The sequence below is a fragment of the Grampus griseus genome (genome assembly GCF_964374135.1).
Source record: "Grampus griseus genome assembly, chromosome: 8".
NCBI classification, from domain to species: domain Eukaryota; kingdom Metazoa; phylum Chordata; class Mammalia; order Artiodactyla; family Delphinidae; genus Grampus; species Grampus griseus.
This window is the reverse complement of record NC_139002.1, coordinates 24,134,572-24,158,117: the sequence shown is the minus strand read 5'-3', so window position 1 is coordinate 24,158,117 and position 23,546 is coordinate 24,134,572. Positions and strand designations below refer to the sequence as shown.

Genomic DNA, 23,546 nt, shown 5'->3' with positions numbered 1-23,546 from the left:
GGACAGCAGTTTTGGTGCTTCTCATTAGCCAAGGAGCAATAAACACACTCAGTTTTGGAAAGTGTATTGCCAGTGTTAAATTGTTAATATAAAACAGCCATTTACCTAATCATCTGTGTTTTTTTGTATATTCTCACACAGAAGAAAGAACCTTCTAAATCCAGTGTGGAGAAAAAAGTGACCAAGGTTGCAGAAGCAAAAAAAGTAATGAAGAGAAATTTTAAAGTAAATAAGAAAATAACATTTACTGATGAAGGAGAGGTAAGATTCTGTAAATGTTTCATTTCTGAGGTACATTCCAAGTATTAGAAAGAGTTTGACTCTCTTGCTGACTTGCCATTCTTTAATAAGAAAAATAATGTTTCTCTAAAGCACTCGGGCAATTCCTTTCATTGTTACTGTAGGTAATTGGTCAGCTCTGCATCTGTAGGCAAGAATGACTTTCTGACAGTAAGCTGGGATACTTTCTGGTAATAACAACAGAGTTGGTTTTGGACTTTCCAAATCCTGTTTTTATAGATAAGACTTTCATGTCATGGGGTCCATCTGTTAACATGCTCTATGGGAACATGCTCAAGGATAGTAATACAAGTACTGGCCACAGCTTCTTTTGCTTGACTCTGGAAAGTCTCTGCTCTGTGGTTCCTCAATTTTAGATGCCATATTGGCATGTTTTTTACTTACTGGCCTGCTGTGGGAAGGAATTCCCTGCTTTAAAATAACCTCGGACATATAGGTGCCTGGTTTTCATTTCACCATTATCTGGTCTTAGTGTAAATACATCCCAATAGAGTAGGAAAGGGGTTACCACTCACAGATTGCTCATGAAAGATCACTCTATTAGATAATAATATCTTCATTTTTTAAAGAGGAAATATATCTAGAATGTCAAGTGACTCACCTAAGGAGTGATGGCTAGAGTCAGTGGTTATGGCAGGATCTTCTGAATATTGTCTCTGTTTCACTCTCACCAACCTACGGGTTTCCCTGTTCATTCTGATATAGCACTCAACACCCCATGCCCACCATGATCTCATTTCCCTTGCCCTATGTTTAGTTTTTCTTCATAGCACTTATTATGAGACTTTACATTCTGTATTTATTCGGTGGTTGTCCATTTCTTCCATTCCAGTGGGATGAGGGAAGGTATTTCTATTTCACTGGGTTGAGAAAAGCTACATGAGGGAAGGTATTTGTTGGCTATGTTTGCTACTCTGTCCTCTGCACTTAGAATAGTGCCTAACAAATAGTAAACCCTCAGAAAAAGTCTGTTCTAATACCCCAGTAAAATAACAGAGCTTTTTATACTGACTGTAATGTATCACATCAGATATTTCATCATTATTAATAAAAATGCTTCCTGCACAGTCTATATTCAGTGGAGTGTGTTTCCTTTTACTTCTGAAGTTAACAAAGATTTGCATTTTATTTCAGGGAAGAGGGCTTTGTTTTAGTAGCCCAAATTTGCACTAGTAATACGGAGTAAAATGGTGTATAAACCATACGAAAACTAACAAAATAGAATGTAATTCAGCGTGTTGAAGTTGCAGAGGAAGCCTATATAGTTGGAAAATATGAATCTTTGTGAAATTACTGAGAAGAGGTCAGTCAGCACCTGAGAAACAGGCTAGACCAGAAAATAGTTAGTTGTAGTATTACATCGATGCTCGCTGTAAAAGATTAGTGCTGTTAGCATAATGAGGTTCCTTACTGTGCTACTAAATTTAACTGTACATATTATACCCATTAGCTTCAAGTTGAGTGTAAATCCTTAACTGTAAAATGTTCCAGTGTAAACTTATTGCTGATAGGAGCTCTGTGTGGCTGGGAGCCGCTGCACTGAAACTTCTGATCTAAAACTCCGAAAGAAATGCTACCATTTGTTCAACCCACAGAGGGATGAATGTTTTTCACTCTGCTAGAAAAAGGAGTGAAGAGTCAGAGCAGTGGATGGTGTTCTTACTGTCACAGTTCATCCCTTTCACTGCTTCCTCAGTGCCAGTGACTGCTAGCATGGCTACTCATGCATTTGTGACCCTTGTTCATTGCTTCAAGCTGCAACTCTGTCGGAATCTCATCTTGAAGAATGTGGTGGTGACAGGAGTGAGAGGAGGCGCTAATACCTGTGATATGTGTGCCTGCAACTTCCATTTGCCTGCCGTTTAATTAGCAGTCTTTCAGAAACTGTGGCAGCTGCTTAAGTCCTCCTGGCAACCAGTTATTAGGCAAAATAAGAAAATTGTTTTTGTCGAAACTGTCTAGAATTTTACTGTGTTAGGCCGGGAAGATTATGAAGTCAAACAACCCTTATTTTTCAGGTAATGACACAGATGTCCAGAGATTAAGTAATTCATTCAGGATTATGCACTGGGCTAGTGAAAAAGCCAGGACATTCAGACAGGTGTCCTGACTCCCGGATCAGTGCTCTGACTTCTTTGTCACCTTGTTCCTAACATAAAAAGTTTGTGTAAAATTATGTAGATCTGAGCAGGCTTGTGAAACCCAAACTAACTTTCTCCTTTACACTTAAGTTATTTCAGTTTGTATGTGCAGTATCAGCTGATATGTGATTCCTCAATCAATTTTGAGCGTCTCATGTGTGCCAGATAATGTGTTGGGTTCTGAGGACACATGAATAAGGCATATGGCTGCCCTCAAGGAGATTAGTGATTAATTTACAGGAAAGTAAAACAACCCAGTGTGGTGAGAGAGGTGTTCCAGGAGGTACACCAAGGTGCCATGGCAGTGGCGGGGATGCACTGTGGCCAGCCTGGCCACCGCCCTGTGCGGGTCATTTGGAGCTGAGTTGGTGGAGTATAGCATACTAAGAACATTGAAATGATGTTGAAGCAACTACCTTCTCCTCCAAATTATTTAATGAAAATTTCCTTTAATCCTGCTCTCATGAGTTATGGAAGCATTACTTTATCCTGACTGGGAAAGTCTTTTCCGTGACTTGCTCACTTTTATTATAAAGCTTGTTAGAAAGTTTAAGAAATGTAGGTTGTAAGGCAGAAAGTATGTATCATTATACAAAGGAAAGTGGTGTTCTGTTACTATTCCTTGTCTCCTACCCCATACTCACCTTTTTCCTCTCTGCAGTTGGTTCAGCAGTGGCCACAAGTGCAGAAGTCTATCTCCAAGGATACTGAGGAAGAGGACAATGCTGGTGGTATCAACTTAGATAAAGCAAAGGAAAGGCTTCAAGAAGAGGACAAATTTGACAAAGAAGAATATAGGAAGAAAATTAAGGCAAAGCATCGGGTAAGCTTTCCATCTTGAATTAATACTGAGTGAAATTTAATATGTCCTAAATATATGTACATGTTCATTAGATATTCTTTAGTAACCAAGTTACTTTATTGTTTTCTTTAACCTTATTTTTCTGTAGCTATTTTGTTGTTTTCTCTAGTCCTTCTTTTCCCTTCTGCTCGTGGAGTCTTTGTATATTAACTAGTTTCTGAGAATGTCACCTGAATCTGCTTTTGGTTGAGGTGACCCAAATTACAGTGATTTTTTTTCAAATAAAGTTTTAATTTGGAGATAATTGTAGTTGCACATGTAGTAGTTAGAAGTAATAGAGACAGATCCTGTGTGCTCCATTTCTATAACTTTGTCATTTCAGGAATGTTATATAAATGAAACTGTGTAGCATGTAGCCTTTTAAGATTGGTTTTTTTCACTCAACACCCCATTCTTTCTGTTACTGAGTAGTGTTCCGTGGTGTGGATGAAGCACAGTTTGTTTCATGTTTCACCCATTTAAGCAACATTAGTGTTTCCAGTTTCAACTTAATAGTTAAATTTCTTTCCATAAGCAATTACTTGGTAATAGATATTAGCTTAAATTTACTACATTAAGAAAAAAAATAAGGAAACCTTGTGAGAGGGAGTGCTTCTACTTAGGCATATGCCCTTTAAGGCATTGGCCTTAAACTTGGCAGTTTTCAGTTATCATTGAAACAGAAAGGGTTACTCCATTCTGGTCACTCATTATATTACTGTCCTTTCACACTACATAAAAGTGGACGTTTCACTAGATAAATGAATCAGTTAATGAACTAAAACAGATTAACATTTTTTAAGAAGTTTCTGCAGCATGCCCTTGAGACAATGAATGATCTCAGGGTAACACAGTATCATATGCAAGAATCACTGCTATAATGTTGGGCTGGCCAAAATGTTCGTTCCAGTTTTTCCATAAGATGTTACAGAAGAACCAGAACAAACTTTTTGGCCATCCCAATATTAGGTTCTGTACCAAAAAAATTTTAAGCCTTTGGATGTGAACATTATTAACCGTATCCTGAGGAGGGTTCTCATAGTTTTTGACTCCTGTTTGACCTTGTTACTATTTAATAACCCAGTAAACTTTTTTTTTTAATAGAGCAGCAGTTCTCATTTCTTTAAGATACGATACAGCTTCCCAGTAGCATTTAATAAATAAGAAAACGTAGATATTGAAGATAACTTTCAAGGATGGAAACGAATGGTGGGAAAAACGTTCCAGAAATATGGAGAACAAATGAACCTGAAATATACTGGTTACAGTTTTGGGATACTTATGTTATTGAGAGAACTAAACATTTCCTGTATTGCTGCTTTTAGTACAGTACTTTAAATGGAAATTTGGTGTTAATAATTTGTTACTAAAATTATTTTTAAGTGTCAGCAGCTTGCCATGTTTCTGCTTATAGTCTTCTTAGAGTATGTATCCAACATAAGAACATTTTACCTTTAAATTGTAGCCAGCAGTAAAAGAAATATGGAAAATTTACATAAAATAAAGCCCCCCCATCCCCCCCAACCTGCTTCCCCTTCCTTATCTTCCCTTTCACCCCTTTTCCCAATGTGTGGAAGTTACTACTGTATCCAGGTTGTAGAATATTGTTTCTGAAAAATTTAGGAACTTAATTTCAAATTGACTGTTGTATATTTGTTACACAGTGTTTGTGTGCTAGGCTCTGCCTTAGGCAGTGAAGATGGAATGTTTAAAATACATGGATTCCTCTATCCTCAGGAGGATTATTATAGTTAAATCATAGTTAACTATGGACATTCTCTCACTGCACAGAAGCTTTTTGTGCCCCAATTTTTTTACATTAAAATTTTTGAAATGAATAATATCTTTACATTTTTCCAAAATCAAGAGGGATAAAAAAGTTAACATTCAGAAGTCTTGCTTCTGCCCATACCTGTCATTTTTGTTCATCCCTCCACCCCAGAGGTAACTTTTTATTAATTATTAATGTATCCTTATAGTTTCTTTATGCAAAGACTAGTAAATAGAAATACATATTCTTGCTTTCTCCTTTTGTCACATGAAAGGTAGTATACTGTAGATTGTTCTATACTATTTCATTTTCACTTATTTTTGAGATTTTATGTAAATCATTTTCTTTGTACCATTGTTAAAACATAGCATATGATTTTAAAACTATCACTGTGATTGTCTCACAGCAAGGTTGAACAGAGCAGTTTGGGGCTGACACAATTGTGAGAGAAATCGCAAGAACTTTCCATGCTACTGGTTTTGAACCAGTTCTCTATAACTAAAATAGGTATAAGGTCTTTTTAAAACAAGTCAAAGCTTGTTGTTTTATATAAAATAAGTATATACTGCACAAGGTGGCCCATGGCATACTTTCTATACTGGAGGTTGAAAATATTATGTAGCCTAAAAAGAGCACAAAGAAGTAACCAAAATAGTCTTCTCTCTATTCACCTTTAATGTAAATGCTACCTGGCACAAATATGATTCGTTTCTTGGTATTTTCATCAGTAAAGTTATTATTTAAACACATATAAGTATTTGTGTATTAAATTAGTGAATATTTCATGTTTGTGAGCACTTAGTATGTTTATTACAATAGCATACATAAGATACAATACAGGTGCTCAAATCAGTTATTTACCAAGCTGCAATGGACCGGATTTCTACCCAGAAGGCATATGGAATATCTTTATTAAATGGCAAGTTTTAACATTTGGCATAATGTTTGGTGGAAAGAGTGTTGTGCTATAACAAGTTGGGATACTTGCATTTGAGTCCTGAGTCTAGCATTACCTAGTCCATTTGGGGATCACCAGTCACCAGTTTGGATTCCACTTCCCTATACTGAAAAACGAGGGAGTGAGAATGGGGGTTAATACCAAGTGATCAGAGAGATCCTCTGGCTCTGTGTGTATAAGTAAGATGTGAGAATAAAATGATCCTTTCCTGTCTGAAAAATGGAATTTTAATTTGTCGTTTTTCCCTGCTGACCCGTTGGGTTCCGTGCTTGATGATAAGGCTTCCTTCTTGTTCACTTATTTTTCCAATGGTTACTAAAATTTTACCTTAAAAAGTAAATATATTCTTAATCCTGCACAGTTTATTTTATTTTAATTGCATTACCTGAACACATTATTGGTTTTGAAATCATATTTTTTTCTTAACACAAAATTATGAATGAGGAATGTGCCTGAAAGACTTTTACGTATGAAAAGAAAACTCCATAAAATCTATAACATAATTCTGTATTTGATACATATTATGAAACATATTATATTTTTTAAAATATGTATCACTTTTAGAAGCTTTTATGAGCTTAGAAATCTTTCGGCATGTTTAAAATAATTGTATTTCATGATTATATTTTTGGTTTAAGAGGATAAGATAGTTAATATATAAGTTATATGTAAGTGAATATATATAATCATTAGTCTTAATGATTCTGTGTGAAAGTAGTTGTTTGTTCTTGGTGTTTAAAATTAACAGCCTTACACCATAGCTTCTAATATGCACTCAGTCTTTGTATTGTAGGTCTCAGCTATTCATTTATTCCCACCTGTTTTTCCTCCATGCTATAACACCTGTCCTTGACTCATTTTTCATCTACCAAATTCTGAAATCTGTGTAATTTCTACTGTGACTCAAGTAAATATCTTTGTCCTAAAGATTTAGAAACTGAACTATAGAATTTTAACTAGTTATTATAGCCAAGAAAAAAAAGCAAAAGAAAAAATAAAGGCAGTACAGTTTATGGCATCACTGGGAGTGGAACTCAGCTGCCCGCTTGCTGGAACTTAGCCACTTGCTCTGGGGACTTCAGGAGCCCTTGCATAACTGCTTTGGATCACCCAGTCCATAGCTTTGTTTCTCTTCATGAGTCTTCATTGTAGTCATTAAGTATCATTTTCTTCTGAGACCATTCTGGTCTTTCTCTTTCCCTGGCAATTTATAAGTAACTATACTTAATTCGGCCTTGTTACTGTTTTCTTTGCTAAACCTCTTGAAACTATTTATCAGAAGTAAAATTGTAGCAAAAGCTATATGTTTACATATAAAACCATTAGTAAATTACTAAGTTGTAAAGGCGAAAGCGCTGCTTTTGCACAGGAACTGTGTTTTCTTTTTTTTTCTTTCTTTTTTTTTTTTTTAAGAAACTGTGTTTTCTGATAATTCAGTCAGAACTGTGAAAGATGGGCCATGGATCATATCATTGAAAGGTTTTTACTTAAATGGAATGAAAATCTGCTTTGTGGTGTATGTCATCATCTTAGCTCTGAAAGATAGCTTGTGTTTAGTGTGATAATATCTGCTTTAACAGCTGAGAGTGGAGAGAAGCAATTCATTATGAGATTCTCTTTCATTTCTTTGAAATTTGCTTTGAGTGCTTTATCCATTTTGGGTTGTATATTTAGGTGTCATGTCATAATGTGTCTCTGGACTGTTTGCAAAGTTGCTCTGGGTTCTACTTAACTACTAGCATGAATATTATTAGAATGTTAAGAAAGAATTAAAGGGACTTTTTAGAAAATCTGTTTTGTTTTGTTGTTGTTTACACAGAATTGAGTTGGCATGGAATCCAGGTATCTTAAACATAAATTTATTATGATAATCAAGAAGGAGGGAAGCTGTAATCAGGCATGCTAGGAATAATAATAACAAGAACATTAAGAAGGACAGTAACAAGTTGCAGTTAGTTAACTGGGCCCTGCACTAAGCATTTTTTATGTGTCGTATTATATGCTAACAATTAACTTCTGATATAAGTGGGTTAACCTCATTTTACTGATGATAAAACTAAGACTTAAAAGGGTCAAGTAATTTATCCAAGGCCCCACAGCTTATAAAAGCTTACAAATAGTAGCCCTGGGACTCTTACCATGGTCTTTGTTTCTCTACACACTGTTTTTAACTATGTAGCTGCTACCTATCTCATACCAATAGCCATTCCCTTACAACAGGATAACTCTGAAGCAATGAATCAAAACGTAGAGAGGATGACAGCTGGGGATGAGGATTTTGAAGAAGGAATGACACATAATAGAAATTGTTCATGTTTCCAGAGCAAGGTCATTGGTCTCAAATAAATTTAGAATAAAATAAGCACTGTAGTTAGTAGTTTAGTTTAGGACCACATACTAACATTACCTTTCCCTGAATGTTCGTTGCATAGCTATATAGTTACTAGTACCATAATCCATTTTTAAGTAGGTATTGCCATTTAAGCATCTAAGGCATTGTCAGAGACTGGTCTAGCTCATACGAGCTTATGAAATTTTACTAATGTCAGAAATGTCATCATGGGGGGACATGTATCCCATACTTAATTCTAAAATTCACTTTATGAATAAAGCTTATTTATAAGGGAGGAAAGGAGATTCTCACCTTGTACAACCGTCCTACTACCTGTCCCCTTCCTACTACCATCACAACCGTATTTATTATAAAAAAGGAACCAGCCTATTACTATAGAACCTTTGCCTATAATTCAGAGATGTCTACCTGGGAGGTTTCTCTTCTTATTCTCATGAGCTTATATCATCTTGTGATAGTCAGTCCAACATCTGAGTGTTTGGGCCTTTTTTCATATCCAGCATCCAAACGAGATAAATACTCAAGATTATATAGGTCTTATCCACTTTGTGGCAAGTCTTTGACATGTTTATTATTTCTATTTTTATTGTTAAGTTCTTTGTGGATTTTTTTTTTTAAAAAAAACACCATATGTTGTTTGAGAGGTGGGGTGGTGGTTAGATTGATGGTCAGTAGCTGGAGAGGTTGAGGAGCAGGGGCAGAGTTTGGTGCTAGTGGAATTCAGGGATCTGACAAGATTAGGTCATAGACTACAAAGATGTGGGGAAGCTAGGCTGTGTCTGTTTTGCCCATCCCTATATACCCAGACCCCACCACGGGACCTGGAACATAGTAGCTCAGCAAATGTTTGAAGGAATTGATTAGTGAATCGGTGTTTCTGTGTAAATTTGTTTTTCTCCCTGTCTTCATATCCTTACTGTAGTTGTTATAGATTTATATATGGAAGCCCAATTTTTTATGTTGTTCAGATGAAACTCTGTAGAACAGGTAACAGATCAGAGAGCCTTGTTGTGTTCTTCGTTCCCAGGAGGGATTTAGGCTTACTGGGATTTTGTTCTTGGAGGGCAGGGGGTATCTTCAGGGCCAAAAATCCTTGTAATCATTCTTTTACTCACTTTTGTTGAGCCAGTTTTCTTCCCTGAAAAAGAGATTCCTGTAATACTGAAATGAGGATTGATGTCCCCTACTTCTTTATGTGACAGCTGGGAACTCCATTCCTTACCAAACTGACACAGTTGCCTGAGACTCATTCAGATAGGTTATATGCTTCCACCAGCTCCTGAAAAATATTGATTTCTAAATCTATAGATTTCCAAGCACCATGGAATGAAAATGGTTTAAATACATAGTCCTGACTGATGTTGAAATTCATATTTCATGGTACTTTCTTTTCTGGAAGCTAAGGACCTGTAGTGTGTGAGAAGCCAAAAGACATATAGTAACATCTATAAAGGAGTATTTTGTACTTTGAAATGTAATTTTTCTGTTTTCTTTTGAATTTGATTTTTATTATTGAATTTCATGATCTTCTTATACTTAATCATTTGTAGCATGGCAGAACTAAACATAAAATTGTGCCATCTTTTTGTTGGCATAAAATACCTTTTGGTACCAATCCTAAAAAATGAAATAGGAAAAGAAAGGATTTAAAGCATTTAAACCACCTAAAATTAAGTGTGTGTGGGGGGGTGAGGAACCTCGGTTACTGAATCTAATAAAATTCAATTATATTTTTCCCCTAGTCATTGTAATTCAATCTTTTATTTTTATATCTTGTCATTTATAGCATTTATGATTCACATAGTCTTCTTTTAAGAAAAGAACCCTTTTCCTGCCTTAGCAAAAGAAGGAATTGTACTTTCTTCCCTATATCCATTTCCCAAATTTTGGATTACCATAATTCTATTTCCTATTCTCCTCTGTTTAAAGACTAATGTTCACTCTTTCCTCTTTTCAGATAGAGTGCTAATATAGCTTTTTAAGATAAGAAAGAGAAGTTTTCTAATTTTCTTTTTGTTTCACCCAATATTGAAAGTTTGTTCTTTTTATTATACTTCATTTTCATGTCCTGGTCATGTTCATTTCACATTTTACAGGTTTTGAATATCCCTCATCCACCTAAGACTTGTGGCAGAAATCTTAAAAGGAAAAATTATTCTACTTGCATGCACATGTGAACTCTGATAGCCAATTTAAATTTTGAAGTTTAAAATATTCTTCATTGACTATAATGAGTCAATACTGGTGTTCAATAGTAGTAGAAATTTGTTAATTTTTTTTCTGCTCTGATTAAAGTGGCTAGATGAAAAGCCCCGAAAGAGAGATTGCGTTTACTTGTTTAGAGAGAGTTTGTCTGATGTGAACATATTGAGGTTATTCTTTGGAACTTTGAAGTGCCATTTTCAGATGCTCTATTGTGTTGGGAGAAGGCCAGTTACTGAATAAATACAACAACAATTTGTGTGACTGTTAAATGTGGTTCATTATCTGTTTGTTCTGGACAGGAAACAGGCAAAAATTAATTAAATAGTGTACATAAAATGCTATCAGGAAAAAAAATGCTCTCAGGATGAAAGACCCATACGGTAACCGACCATTATTAATAATAAAAGGAAATGCAACATTTGGCTGAAACATCTTGTTAAGATGAAAACTGTTCATCTGGGCTTCCCTGGTGGCACAGTGGTTGAGAGTCCGCCTGCCGATGCAGGGGACACGGGTTCGTGCCCCGGTCCGGGAAGATCCCACATGCCGCAGAGCGGCTGGGCCCGTGAGCCATGGCAGCTGAGCCTGCGCATCCGGAGCCTGTGCTCTGCAATGGGAGAGGCCACAACAGTGAGAGACCCGCGTACCGCAAAAACGAACAAACAAACAAACAAAAACTGTTCATCTAACAAAGCTGCGTAAACTTTCTCATGGAGGAGAGAAGAGGTATAGACATGTGCTGGAGTTGAGGGAGTTGACTCCATGTGGTGTTGACTCCATAGACCCAATTTTAGTCTCAGCTCTATCACACTGGCTGTGTGACATCAGGAAAGTTACTTCATCACTTTGATCTTCAACTTTTTCATCTATAAGATGGGAATGATAATACCTCAAAAGTTTTGTTACATAGAATTAAAAATATATGTAAAATGCTTAGCACACTGCTGATCCTTAATAATTCAGTGCTTCTACTGTTAGTAAGAAAATAACAATAGCAATAATGTGCTAATGAACAGATACATATGTATAAAAGTAAAGTTTTGTCACTCTCTAGTTATTTGACATTTTATGTAGCTGTAGTTTTAAAATTAGTTTAAGCAGTGCAACACTCAAAAGTTACTGTGGGGCTTCCCTGGTGGTGCAGTGGTTGAGAGTCCGCCTGCCGATGCAGGGGACATGAGTTCGTGCCCGGGTCCGGGAGGATCCCACATGCTGCAGAGCGGCTGGGCCCGTGAGCCATGGCCGCTGGGCCTGCGCGTCCGGAGCCTGTGCTCCGCAACGGGAGAGGCCACAGCAGTGAGAGGCCTGTGTACCGAAAAAAAAAAAAAAAGTTACTGTGATCTTTGTAGACTAACATAAAATACTGTTCTGCTTAATTTTACTTTCCATACATGAAAACTTTGTGTGGAAAATGAAACTAAATTGTGTATGTGTGAAAGAGAGAAGAGAGAGAAAATTACAAATACATCCATCCACAAACTAAAGCCACCTCTCAAGCTAAGCATAATTATGGTCAGTGGTTTAAAATTTTTTTCTTTAATATTATTTTGCTACTTTCATTTATTTTGTAGTCTGCTAATACTCATAGAGAATCAGTAATTGGTGCCAACTTTTGTGAAAAATTTGGGTGCAGATGTTTACAAACTGCCATCCATTAACTTTTTCCCCCTCCCACAAATGAGGACACACTGAAATTATTTCACTTTAGTGGCAGAACAACTCTCATAAGCTCATTAGAGAACCAATTCATGTATAGTATCTTAATAACTATTGCATTCATTGGCTGCTTGGTAAAATAGTAAGTTTATTTTTTTCTGTTATTAAAGTCACACCTGTTAAATTCTCCAAATCCTGACTTTTAATTTTTTTTTAAATGTATCCAAAAAAGGCACTAGACTTGGCATACGGAGACCCATGTTTGAGATCAGTCTCTCACTTACTAAGCTCTTTGACAATGAAAAGAATGTGTTTGACAACAGGTTCTTAGTTTTGATTCTTCATCTTTCCTTTTCTCCTGACCTTGATCCTGGAACTTCCAAATAATCTTTAGAATGTTTCTCTGTATAATTGCACATTGTTTAAGTTTTACATGCTCTTTTAGTTGTATGTTTTATTTGGAAGTCAAAGTAATCCATTTTCTCCAAAACTAGTGTAGAAAAAGAATAATAATCACAGAAAAGAATAATTTAACATTATGCATTATTCAGGGGTATGACACATGAACAGTTGCCATTTGAATTTGATTTTTTGTTAGTTTCACTTAGAATTTAGCTTTCCTGCTGTGCAATCTGAAGCTATAAAAACTGAATCTATAAGTTCTCTGGACTCCCTTCCTCTTTGCATTAATTAGTACTTAACCCCCTTTGAAACTTTTAACATTTATGTTCTCACTTTATTAAAAAGAAGTCTGTAAACCTAGATAGGGTGTATAGTGTGGATTGTAGCAGTTTCTTGTCCTTCTCAGAGCTGTGAGCAACAGAGCAGCCTCAGGTCTGTCTCTAGAGTATGTATTAGAATTGGTTCTTCAATCTGGAGAAAGCTATGCATGAAGCATAGTGATAATGATAGATTGTCCAGACTGAAAAAATTGTTAATTCTCATGTTAGTGGATATTAAATGTAAGAGTGAATCATGGTCGCAGTTTCATGAAAGAATTATTTGCTGTTTATTCACTTTTTACATTGACCTAGTAGTTCATTAAATTTAAAATAGTTAGCTATGAATTCTGGATTGAGACTAGCCTCTATATTGTTTTACCACTTTATTTTTTGAAGAGGAAAAGAGGTGTTTTATTTATAACAAAAGTTTTTTCAACTTTAGCTTCATTTTGTTGTTTTGAATTTTATTAATATACATATTTAATTTTCTTATTTTGAAAACATTCGTGCTGTATTTTCTGCCTGTTTTATGATCATTGGAAAACTAATGGGGAAATTATAAAACAATTCAGTAAAGTAAGGTGCTTATAAGAATAATCTTCCATTGTTTTTGTTTTGAGAAAAATATTGCCACTTTTCTAAGAACCCCAAGGATGAGGATTTCATATCCTTTATAAATTCTGCTTTTAGAGGAAAAGGGAAATAATCATTACTGCATTTCTTCCTTTTTATTTTAATAGCCAACACTGTGAACCAGTCATATGTCAGACATTGTGCTAACAAGCATTTATGTTGTTTTATATAGTTCTTATACCAACTTTATGAAATGTGTGGTCCTGTTATCTCCATGTTTAGATGAGAAAATGAGAGGTAGCGAATAAGTTGCCCAAAACTGCACAGCTAGTAAATGGTCTAACTGTAATTTGATTCCAGATCTGTTTGACACATACTTAATGATTATGAAAACTTATTAATTTTCCCCCTCTTCCTGTAGGAGAAAAGACTGAAAGAAAGGGAAGCCAGAAGAGAAGCCAGTAAGAAACAAGCAAAGGTAAGGGTTTATATTTTAATGAGAAGAATGTTTGTAACATTGAATGGAATTTAAATACTCTTCTTTTCCAGATGCAATTTATATTTATTTATACATCATGTCATTTGAATTGGATTTAAGTCCGTGTATGTGTATCATTTGCTTTCTCATATTCATTTGTTTCCTCTGTGGTGCAGGATGAAAAATACATAAGATAATTTGTTTGTTGGGCTTTGCCCTCCTACCCTCACCATCTTTTTCCATTATGTTTTGTATTAAGTGTAGGAGATGGTTGACTCTGTGGGCCAGGCCTGATAGGATTTTATTCTATGTCATCTTCAGACTAGAGAGACAGCCTGTGTGAACCCAACTTGCTAATAGATAACCCTGAAAGTATTGGTTGCTTCAACTCCTAGAACCTAGGGGAAAGCACTCTGTATCTCCCACCTTCACTGTATTCTGTAAACAAAAATTTTCAGCAAGTGTATATGTACAGTTTCTTTCAAATATATGTACAATTGTAAACACCATCATCCATGTGCAGCTAAAATTTTTATCTGGTGTGTTTGACACCAAGGAAGGTTCAGCTTCTGCATTCTGAGGACATTTAGTAGAAATGATTTCCTAAAACCAGGGCACAGAAATGTATGTCATTTCTCATGCTGTATCTCATTGTGCTATGCCTGACTAGCCATCATTTCTTCTTAGCAGTTAGCAAAGATCCGACTCCCTTGAGTAAAGCCGTAATGTTCTTTGTCATTTTTTTCCATGCTGACCATAGCACTTAGAGGGCAAGTCAGAGATGATAACTCATGCTATAGTTGTGAAGTGGGAAGCAATTACTCTTCAGTGTAAGATGAAAAGACTGCTTATATTTAGTATTAAATATCACTTTGTCTTCAAAGGTGCCCTAAAACGAGAGCTACAGTGTGTGCAGCCTAACTGCTAAATCAGGTGGTGGATTCCGCATTTGCTTTTAAAATGCAGATGTGAACTGTCATGGCATGGAAATGAGATCTCAGGGACTACAGTGGGAAAAATTTAAATTTAAGAAGGAAATCTTAACTTTAATGAAAGCAGTTGTTATTTATGAATATTGTATGTTCAGCATAAAAATAAATAATTTTATTTTACTAAGAAGCTCTCATTTCTTTCTGCACATGAAATTATAAAATGAAAGATATCAATACAGTCTGGAGCCAAAAGAAAACCCTGTATTTCCTTTGTGTGATTTGTGCATATTTGTGTATATTACTAAATCTGGTTTATTTTTTATACTTGTTCACGCTGTATGCTTCATCTTTTGTAGTGGTTTAAGCTGTAAGAAAGAAATTACTCTCACCCTTGAGCCTGCCTCTTGTGCCTCTTCTTTTATTTCCCTATAAGTTGCTGTATGTATTTGGTCCTGATACTGTACCAGCTGGGAAATGAAAAGCCGTAAAGGCTGTCAGTTAGGTTTTGCCACTGGGGTAGACCTCTAAAGTGAACTTCTCAAGCCAAGCCCATCCCTCCACTCCACACCCCTTCCCCTGTTTGTCATGTGTGTTTTGTTTCCTGATGTCTAAGAAAGGAGGAGGACTTCCTTGTCAAGAGGTTGTCTTATTTCTGTATAAGTGCTAAGGACTGTACTGGGAACAAAGAAAAGAACAGCTGACATGGCTTTGCTGCTCAGCCAGGAGCTTTCAATAGACAGAGGCGGTGTTTTAGTATTGCTCTGAATAGTCGAGCTGCCTCCATTTCACAGCCCTGTGTGTGCTCAGAGACAGCAGCCCTCTTTTTTTTTTAATTAATTTTTTTTGGAGTATAGTTGCTTTACAATGTTGTGTTAGTTTCTACCATACAGCAAAATGAATCAGCTATAGATATATACATATTCCCTCTTTTTTGGATTTCCTCTTATAAGAGTGATATTAGCAGAGAGATGAGAGGATGAGTTGTATACAGGACTCAAATATTCCTCAGCACACCAAGGACTGACAGCAGTGACAGATTCAAGCTGACTCATGGAGGCCAAGGAATTAGCTTGGGCTGACCTTTTTGCACCCAGCTTCTTTGCAAATGAAAGTGACAGAGGATAGAGGCTCTTACAGCTTTTCAGGTGCCCCTTTGGAAACAGACCCAGAAGATGTTGAAGGGACTCTGTAAAGAGGTGATGGCCCAGAGTTCTGTGATAGCTAAAAAGAAATATATGAGATGAATTATCAGGTTTTCCAATTGTGTGTGTATGCGCACACACGCTTTAAATCATGGATATGTCTTAGTTTTAGAGTAAACTTTGTCTTTTCTTTAATATGTCTAAACATAGTCATTGTGTGACTTGAGGCTGTTGTCTTCTGAGGCCTTCTGGTCAGCTTCAATCCAGAGCATCCTTCAGCCTTTGAACCTATACCTAAAAGATACCTTAGTGGTGAAAGAAAGTGGTGTTTGCAGACTTACTATAGCACCGGAGGTGTTTTCTTACCCATTTATACCTATTTCAAGAAATCAATGCATAGAAACTGGAAGTGTGAGAAAGGGAGACTCACAGAACAGTTTTCTACCTTGTTTTGTGCTTCATTTAGCAAACATCATGTTATAGGAGGAGGAACATAGAAGACACAGAGTATTGCTTTAAAAATTGGAAAAATGTGTTAGAATAAAAGTTGATAGTATTATCTTTATTTCCCAGAAAAGAGAAAGTTTAAAGATATTGTGAGTTCTCAATTTTATAAATGATGCTTGGTGGTTATCTCTTCCCAATACACAGTAAGTATTCCTAAGAAAAATTGCTTTGAAGTTGGAGTGCAGTAAAATAAAGTTGGAATGGACCTCTCAGAAAGCTGATGCAACTTTTTGTTGAAACATAGATCTAAGATCTGCCTAGAATACATTATGTGCAGTGTCAGGAGTTGGAGAGAAATAGGAAGTTGAAACTCCTAAGAAAGTTTTCAGGGTACCCAATGTCTAGTGATTTGAGAGACAGAGGTCTTTGGGTATCAAAAATTTCCTTAGCCTTGAAATATTTGAACTGCTAAAGAATATTTGACTTTTACCTTAGCTAATGGGATGTTGTGTGTTCTTATAAGTTAGAAATTTTAAACTGAGATCTGAAAAGTAGTTGTAGCAATGATGAATAGACCACATTGCTTTTTGGATTCAGGGAGGTTACATAATCCTAGAAATACAGCTTTATCTCATTATCCAGCTAGATTTCCTCATGTTACTTTGATGATCTCACGTGCTTATACCAACCTCTGGTGGCTGGAAGGATTTTACAGAAATGTAAAGAAATAAAGTATGTGGTTGATAAAACTGAACACTGAGTGTGAAGGAGCAAAGAGTGGGAAACAGCTCAGAGGCACTTAAACACCGGAAAGTTAAGCATTGCTTGGACTTTATATTACAGATGATGCTTATAGTTTTTATTTTTTAGGTGTTGGGGAAATTATATGAAAATAATTAAAATGATGTATGTTTTGACATTGATGTTATGTAGCCACTGTAAATTTTAACTTGATTTTCTCTTTCTGTTTTCTTTTATTGCTTTTAAAAATTTTAGTGACTCTGGGGCGCTTTATTAATGTACTTAATGAATAGTAGTCTTAGGAGATAGTTTTAGGTAAAGTGGTTTTGGTTAGTTCTTTCACAATAGGAGTAGAAGAAGTTATATAATTTTAGAACTTGAATATACCTGAGAGATGGTCTGGAGGTGTTTCCTAAAACTGGTTTATAATATCTTTTTCTCTGGCTAGCAATAGTTTGATAAAGCAAAGCTAAATTTATTTTTTGATATTATGTTCTTTTGAAATCTTTTTGAACTTTTCCTGGTCCATGAAATGTAAGAATGGAAACATCCACTCATCTATTCCAGCAGTTTTAAATAGTGCATTGAGTAGCCTAGGGGTTCTGCAGAGGTATACCACCCCCCCTCCCCATCCCCCCAGGATACAGGAGGGTTATTTGGGCAGGACTCCAGGCTCCCATTTTGTCTTCAATAAGAGTAGCCCCCTTTTTTTCTCTATGTATACTGAAGCTTCCAGGGAAACTTTTGTTTGAAATAATGGTTCTACTTAAATACATACATGCATTCATACTTGTTATTTTTAAAGTACCCAAATAAATTAAGCTAAAAGCAAGTAAATGACTTACCATCGTCACTGGCTTCTCTGATGGCAGAACCACTGTGTGTACTCAGGCTCCCTGAATCCTCATTTCCTGTTATTCTTATTGCACCATGCAGTTTCTGTATGTTACTTTTTACCTCTTTTATTTCTATTTCTTTTTCTTTAAAAAACAACCCTAATCTATGGTACATAGGCTAACAACTATTCATAGAAAATTACTAATAGCAAATACCTTGAGTAAGGAGAGAACGCCACACTAAGACTGGAAAGCAGTCTGTGTCTCGATTGCTGGGTGACCCCTTGATCTGAGCCAAAATATGTAACAAAAAGTATGTCTTACTACAGGCTTACCTGCTAAAGGATTATCTCTCCGTGTAGAGCTACAAATAGAGCTTGATAAATGTTGGTAATGGTCATTCACAACTTTTCTAGGTCTTCAGCCTTTGCATTTATTCCCTTTTGGCAGTGCTTTACTGACTGACACCAAAGTAGTATTTTTTAACTTGTGGGGAAATACCTCCTTATTCCATATATTTCATATAAACCTTCTACCTGCCCCCCCACCACCACCTTTTTTCTTTTTTGGCATTTTATAACACTGAAATATTTAACTAGTCTCTTCCTTTGTTCTTAATATGTTTAGGATTTCAAGGGCTCTAGAGGATTGTTTATTTCAAACCAAACAGCTTTTGATAAAATTAAAAACAAGATAATGGAAACGTAAGTTTGTTTATAGTCCCAATTCCCAGTGAAAGCAAAGGTGCTCCCTGGAAGTAAATTGCTCTCCCATTTGAAGGGTCCGAACTCTTCCAGGGCACCGTTTGCTGCACTGATACAATCACTTATTCAGTGGTGTCCTAAATGAATTCATTCAGTTTCTCTAAGCAAACTATTCAAATAATACGTTATTTTAGTGCTGTAATAAGACCCATTAAACTGTCCTTCTACTTCTTAAATAAACAACATTGAGTCTTTTAGAAGGCCTGCTTTTTCCCTTTAATATCTATTTGAGTTAGCAATGAAAACCCAAGTAGCTTTTATTGTAATTCTAGTGTTGGTTTGGTTGCTTGGAGATTAATGTAGTGGTTTTTGAATTTTTTTTCCCTCTCTTTATTTCTTTGGTGATAATGAAGAAGGGGATTACTAGGTTCGAACTTTTAACCCTCTTGGGTTATTTAAGAGTTACTTCCAGTGTTCACTGTAAGAGAATTGTCCTTTTCTAGTCATGAAGATTTAAAAGTTAAAAGGGCTTCCCTGGTGGCTCAGTGGTTGAGAGTCCGCCTGCCGATGCAGGGGACACGGGTTCGTGCCCCAGTCTGGGAAGATCCCACATGCCGTGGAGCGGCTGGGCATGTGAGCCATGGCCGCTGAGCCTGCGCGTCTGGAGCCTGTGCTCGGCAACGGGAGAGGCCACAACAGTGAGAGGCCCGCGTACCGCAAAAAGAAAAAAATAAAAAATAAAAGTTAACTATGGGAGAAGGAACAGTTGTGGTCATGCATATCATCCAGTTGGTGAATACATGCTGTTCTTTTAAGACTCAGTTTATGGGTCTTTTATGAAGATTTTTCCAACCCTCTCAGATATAATGGACTCCTGCTTTTGCAACTCCTACTCCAGCCTCCTTTATGAAGCATTTGGTAGTTTATAGCACTTATTTGGACACGTGTCTATTTTTCCTACTCAGCTCTAAGTCTTGTTGTTTGTATTCCCTATCACAGTGCTTGGTTCATAATAAGCACTTAGTAATTTGAATGAATGAGGGCGTGAATGAGTGACTTAAAGGGATACAGAGCACAGACTGTAAAATTCTTTATAGTGGTAAAATATATCATAAAATTTACTATTTTTTAACAATTTTTATGTGTACCGTTTGGCAGCATTAATTATATTCACATTGCTGTGAACAACTGCCACTATCCATTTCCAGAACACTCTCATAGTCCTGGACTGAAATTCTGTGCCCCTTAAACAGCAACTCTCCATTCCCACCTCTCCCAAGAGTATAAACTTTTAAAGAGGAAAGTAATATTCCTAATCATTCTTTAACAGGTGAGAAAGTGGAGGCCTTTAATGAATAGGTGATTCTTCCAGTGTCTTACAGTTAATTAATAGCAAAATAGGGCTAGACCCCAGGTCTCTGAGTGTTTTGTGTGTGCTTTTCATTCTGCTTTAAACCCTCTCTATAACAATACAGGAAATACCAAAGAGCACTGAAAGTAGTTTAGAGTTTTGTTAGATTTATTTTATTTAAGGTGTCGCATTTAAAAATATAATAAAATGACGTTATTAATACTACTCTCAGTCACAATCTCAACACTTACTAAGGACTGTAACCCAAGTAACATTGAAAGTTTCCATAGCATCAATGTTAAACTTACCAAAAGATTTAAAAAACAGTACCCATTTTTTTTTCCTCCAGAATAAATAGGAATTGTAATAATGACATTAGTTTGGAGTATAACTTTCATGGTCAGTGTAAAGCATAATAGTAACTAGTAGCTGCTATCATTCATTGACTGCCTACTCTGTTACAAATACTGTAATTAAAGGCTTCACATACATTATTTCTTTAATCCTCATAAACAGTGCTATGAGGTAACTGGTATTGTCGCCATTTCCAAGATGAGGAAAGATTATGCAACTTCCGCAAGATCACAGAGCTAAGGATATGGCAAGCCCAGACTCAAATCTACTTTACTGAACTTTTTTTTTTTAATATTTATTTATTTATTTTGGCTGCACCGTGTCTTAGTTGTGACACGTGGGATCTTCGTTGCGGCATATGAACTCTTAGTTGCGGCATGTATGCGGGATCTAGTTCCCCGACCAGGGATCGAGCCTGGGACCCCTGCATTGGGTGCACAAAGTCTTACCCACTGGACCACGGGGGAAGTCCCTACTTTACTGGACTCTAAAAGAGCCTGGACCCTTAAGCATAAGGCCATACTGTCCCCTCATTTCCAAGGCGGTCAAGAGTATTCACATTTGAGAGCCCTAAAAGCTAAAATAGAAGTTGCAAGTAAATACTTTCTCCTAAAATTGCCCTTCTTATCCAGTTAGTTCCCTGTTATAGTGGTTACTTAAAGAAACAGAACAGATAGTTGCATAACCATTGGCAGATATAGAGTATTGTTAATTTCCTGCTAGTTTCTATAAAACCTCACTGTAATCCCAGTAGTCAAGTTTTTTTCTTATGAATAAAATATTATGAAACAATTTACCATTATTTCCAGCCCATGGAGATCAGTTAAAATTGTCACATTCTCCTATATTTACTTTTACACAAACTTTCCTTCTGCCTAGAATGTCCTATCTTCATTACTTCTTAGCACCATTTCCTTTTTGAAGCCTTTCCTGCCTTCTTCAGGAGATTTAGGCATTTTTCCTTTCTGCTCTGCTCTACTTTTTGGACATTATTTTGTCATGATACTTAGTGATTGTCTCTCTTATCTCTAGACTGTAAACTCCTTTTGAGCAGCAACTGAGATTTTTCATAGCTGGCACATAGTAAATGCTCGTAAATATTTATTGAACACATCAATGAAATGCAGGTATATTTATTCTTAAAGTTAACATTTACATGTTAATGCTTTGTCAGTTACAGGCTCCTTGAAATCCAGCAACTGGGCCCATGGAATACAGTGGAGTTGCATCATATGCATTTAAATTTCAGCCAAACTGTGAATGCACCCAGCATACCTAGGCTTACCAAGTTGATGCTCTCTCCTCCCCCATCTTGTTTATTGAACACAATTTCAAACAAACCCATTAACTTACATTAAGGTTATAGATGCTTAATATTAAAGCAGAATGTAGTAAACTCTTAGACAGTCAGGATCCCTTTATTTTTTTTATTACTTTATTTTTTATTTATTATTTTAACATCTTTATTGGAGTATAATTGCTTTACAATGGTGTGTTAGTTTCTGCTTTATAACAAATTGAATCAGTTATACATATACATATGTTACCATATCTCTTCCCTCTTGCATCTCCCTCCCTCCCACCCTCCCTAGCCCACCCTTCTACATGGTAACAATCCACCAAGCTGATCTCCCTGTGCTATGCGGCTGCTTCCCACTAGCTATCTACTTTACGTTCGGTAGTGTATATATGTCCATGCCACTCTCTTGCTTTGCCACAGCTTACCCTTCCCCCTCCGCATATCCTCAAGTCCATTCTCTAGTAGGTCTGTGTCTTTATTCCTGTCTTACCCCTAGGTTCTTCATGACATTTTTTTTTTCTTAAATTCCGTATATATGTGTCAGCATACGGTATTTGTCTTTCTCTTTCTGACTTACTTGACTCTGTCTGACAGACTCTAGGTCTATCCACCTCATTACAAATAGCTCAGTTTCGTTTCCTTTTATGGCTGAGTAATATTCCATTGTATATATGTACCACATCTTCTTTATCCATTCATCCGGTGATGGACACATAGGATGTTTCCATCTCCAGGCTATTGTAAATACAGCTTCAATGAACATTTTGGTACATGACTCTTTTTGAATTATGGTTTTCTCAGGGTATATGCCCAGTAGTGGAATTGCTGGGTCATATGGTAGTTCTATTTGTAGTTTTTTAAGGAACCTCCATACTGTTCTCCATAGTGGCTGTACCAATTCACATTCCCACCAGCAGTGCAAGAGTGTTTCCTTTTCTCCACACCCTCTCCAGCATTTATTGTTTCTAGATTTCTTGATGATGGCCATTCTGACTGGTGTGAGATGATATCTCATTGTAGTTTTGATTTGCATTTCTCTAATGATTAATGATGTTGAGCATTCTTTCATGTGTTTGTTGGCAGTCTGTATATCTTCTTTGGAGAAATGTCTATTTAGGTCTTCTACCCCTTTTTGGATTGGGTTGTTTGTTTTTTTGTTATTGAGCTGCATGAGCTGCTTGTAAAATTTGGAGATTAATCCATTGTCAGTTGCTTCATTTGTAAATACTTTCTCCCATTCTGAGTGTTGTCTTTTCATCTTGTTTATGGTTTCCTTTGCTGTGCAAAACGTTTGAAGTTTCATTAGGTCCCATTTGTTTATTTTTGTTTTTATTTCCATTTCCCTAGGAGGTGGGTCAAAAAGCATCTTGCTGTGATTTATGTCATAGAGTGTTCTGCCTATGTTTTCCTCTAAGAGTTTGATAGTTTCTGGCCTTACATTTAGGTCTTTAATCCATTTTGAGCTTATTTTTGTGTATGGTGTTAGGGAGTGATCTAATCTCATACTTTTACATGTTCTGTCCAGTTTTCCCAGCAGTACTTATTGAAGAGGCTGTCCTTTCTCCACTGTACATTCCTGCCTCCTTTATCAAAGATAAGGTGACCATATGTGCGTGGGTTTATCTCTGGGCTTTCTATCCTGTTCCATTGATCTATCTTTCTGTTTTTGTGCCAGTACCATACTGTCTTGATTACTGTAGCTTTGTAGTATAGTCTGAAGTCAGGGAGCCTGATTCCTCCA

The 23,546-nt window shown here is 36.3% G+C and overlaps 1 protein-coding gene across 1 annotated transcript in view; it reads left to right on the top strand.

Annotated features, from left to right (window-relative positions):
* The window catches only part of DDX10 (DEAD-box helicase 10), a 292,509-nt gene that overhangs the window by 167,955 nt on the left and 101,008 nt on the right, over positions 1–23,546 (top strand). Inside the window, exons 14-16 of the mRNA XM_082660858.1 lie at positions 142–261; positions 3,103–3,264; positions 13,942–13,998. Of these exons, the coding sequence (XP_082516984.1) occupies positions 142–261; positions 3,103–3,264; positions 13,942–13,998 (339 nt within the window). The remainder of the gene's footprint in view (positions 1–141; positions 262–3,102; positions 3,265–13,941; positions 13,999–23,546) is intronic.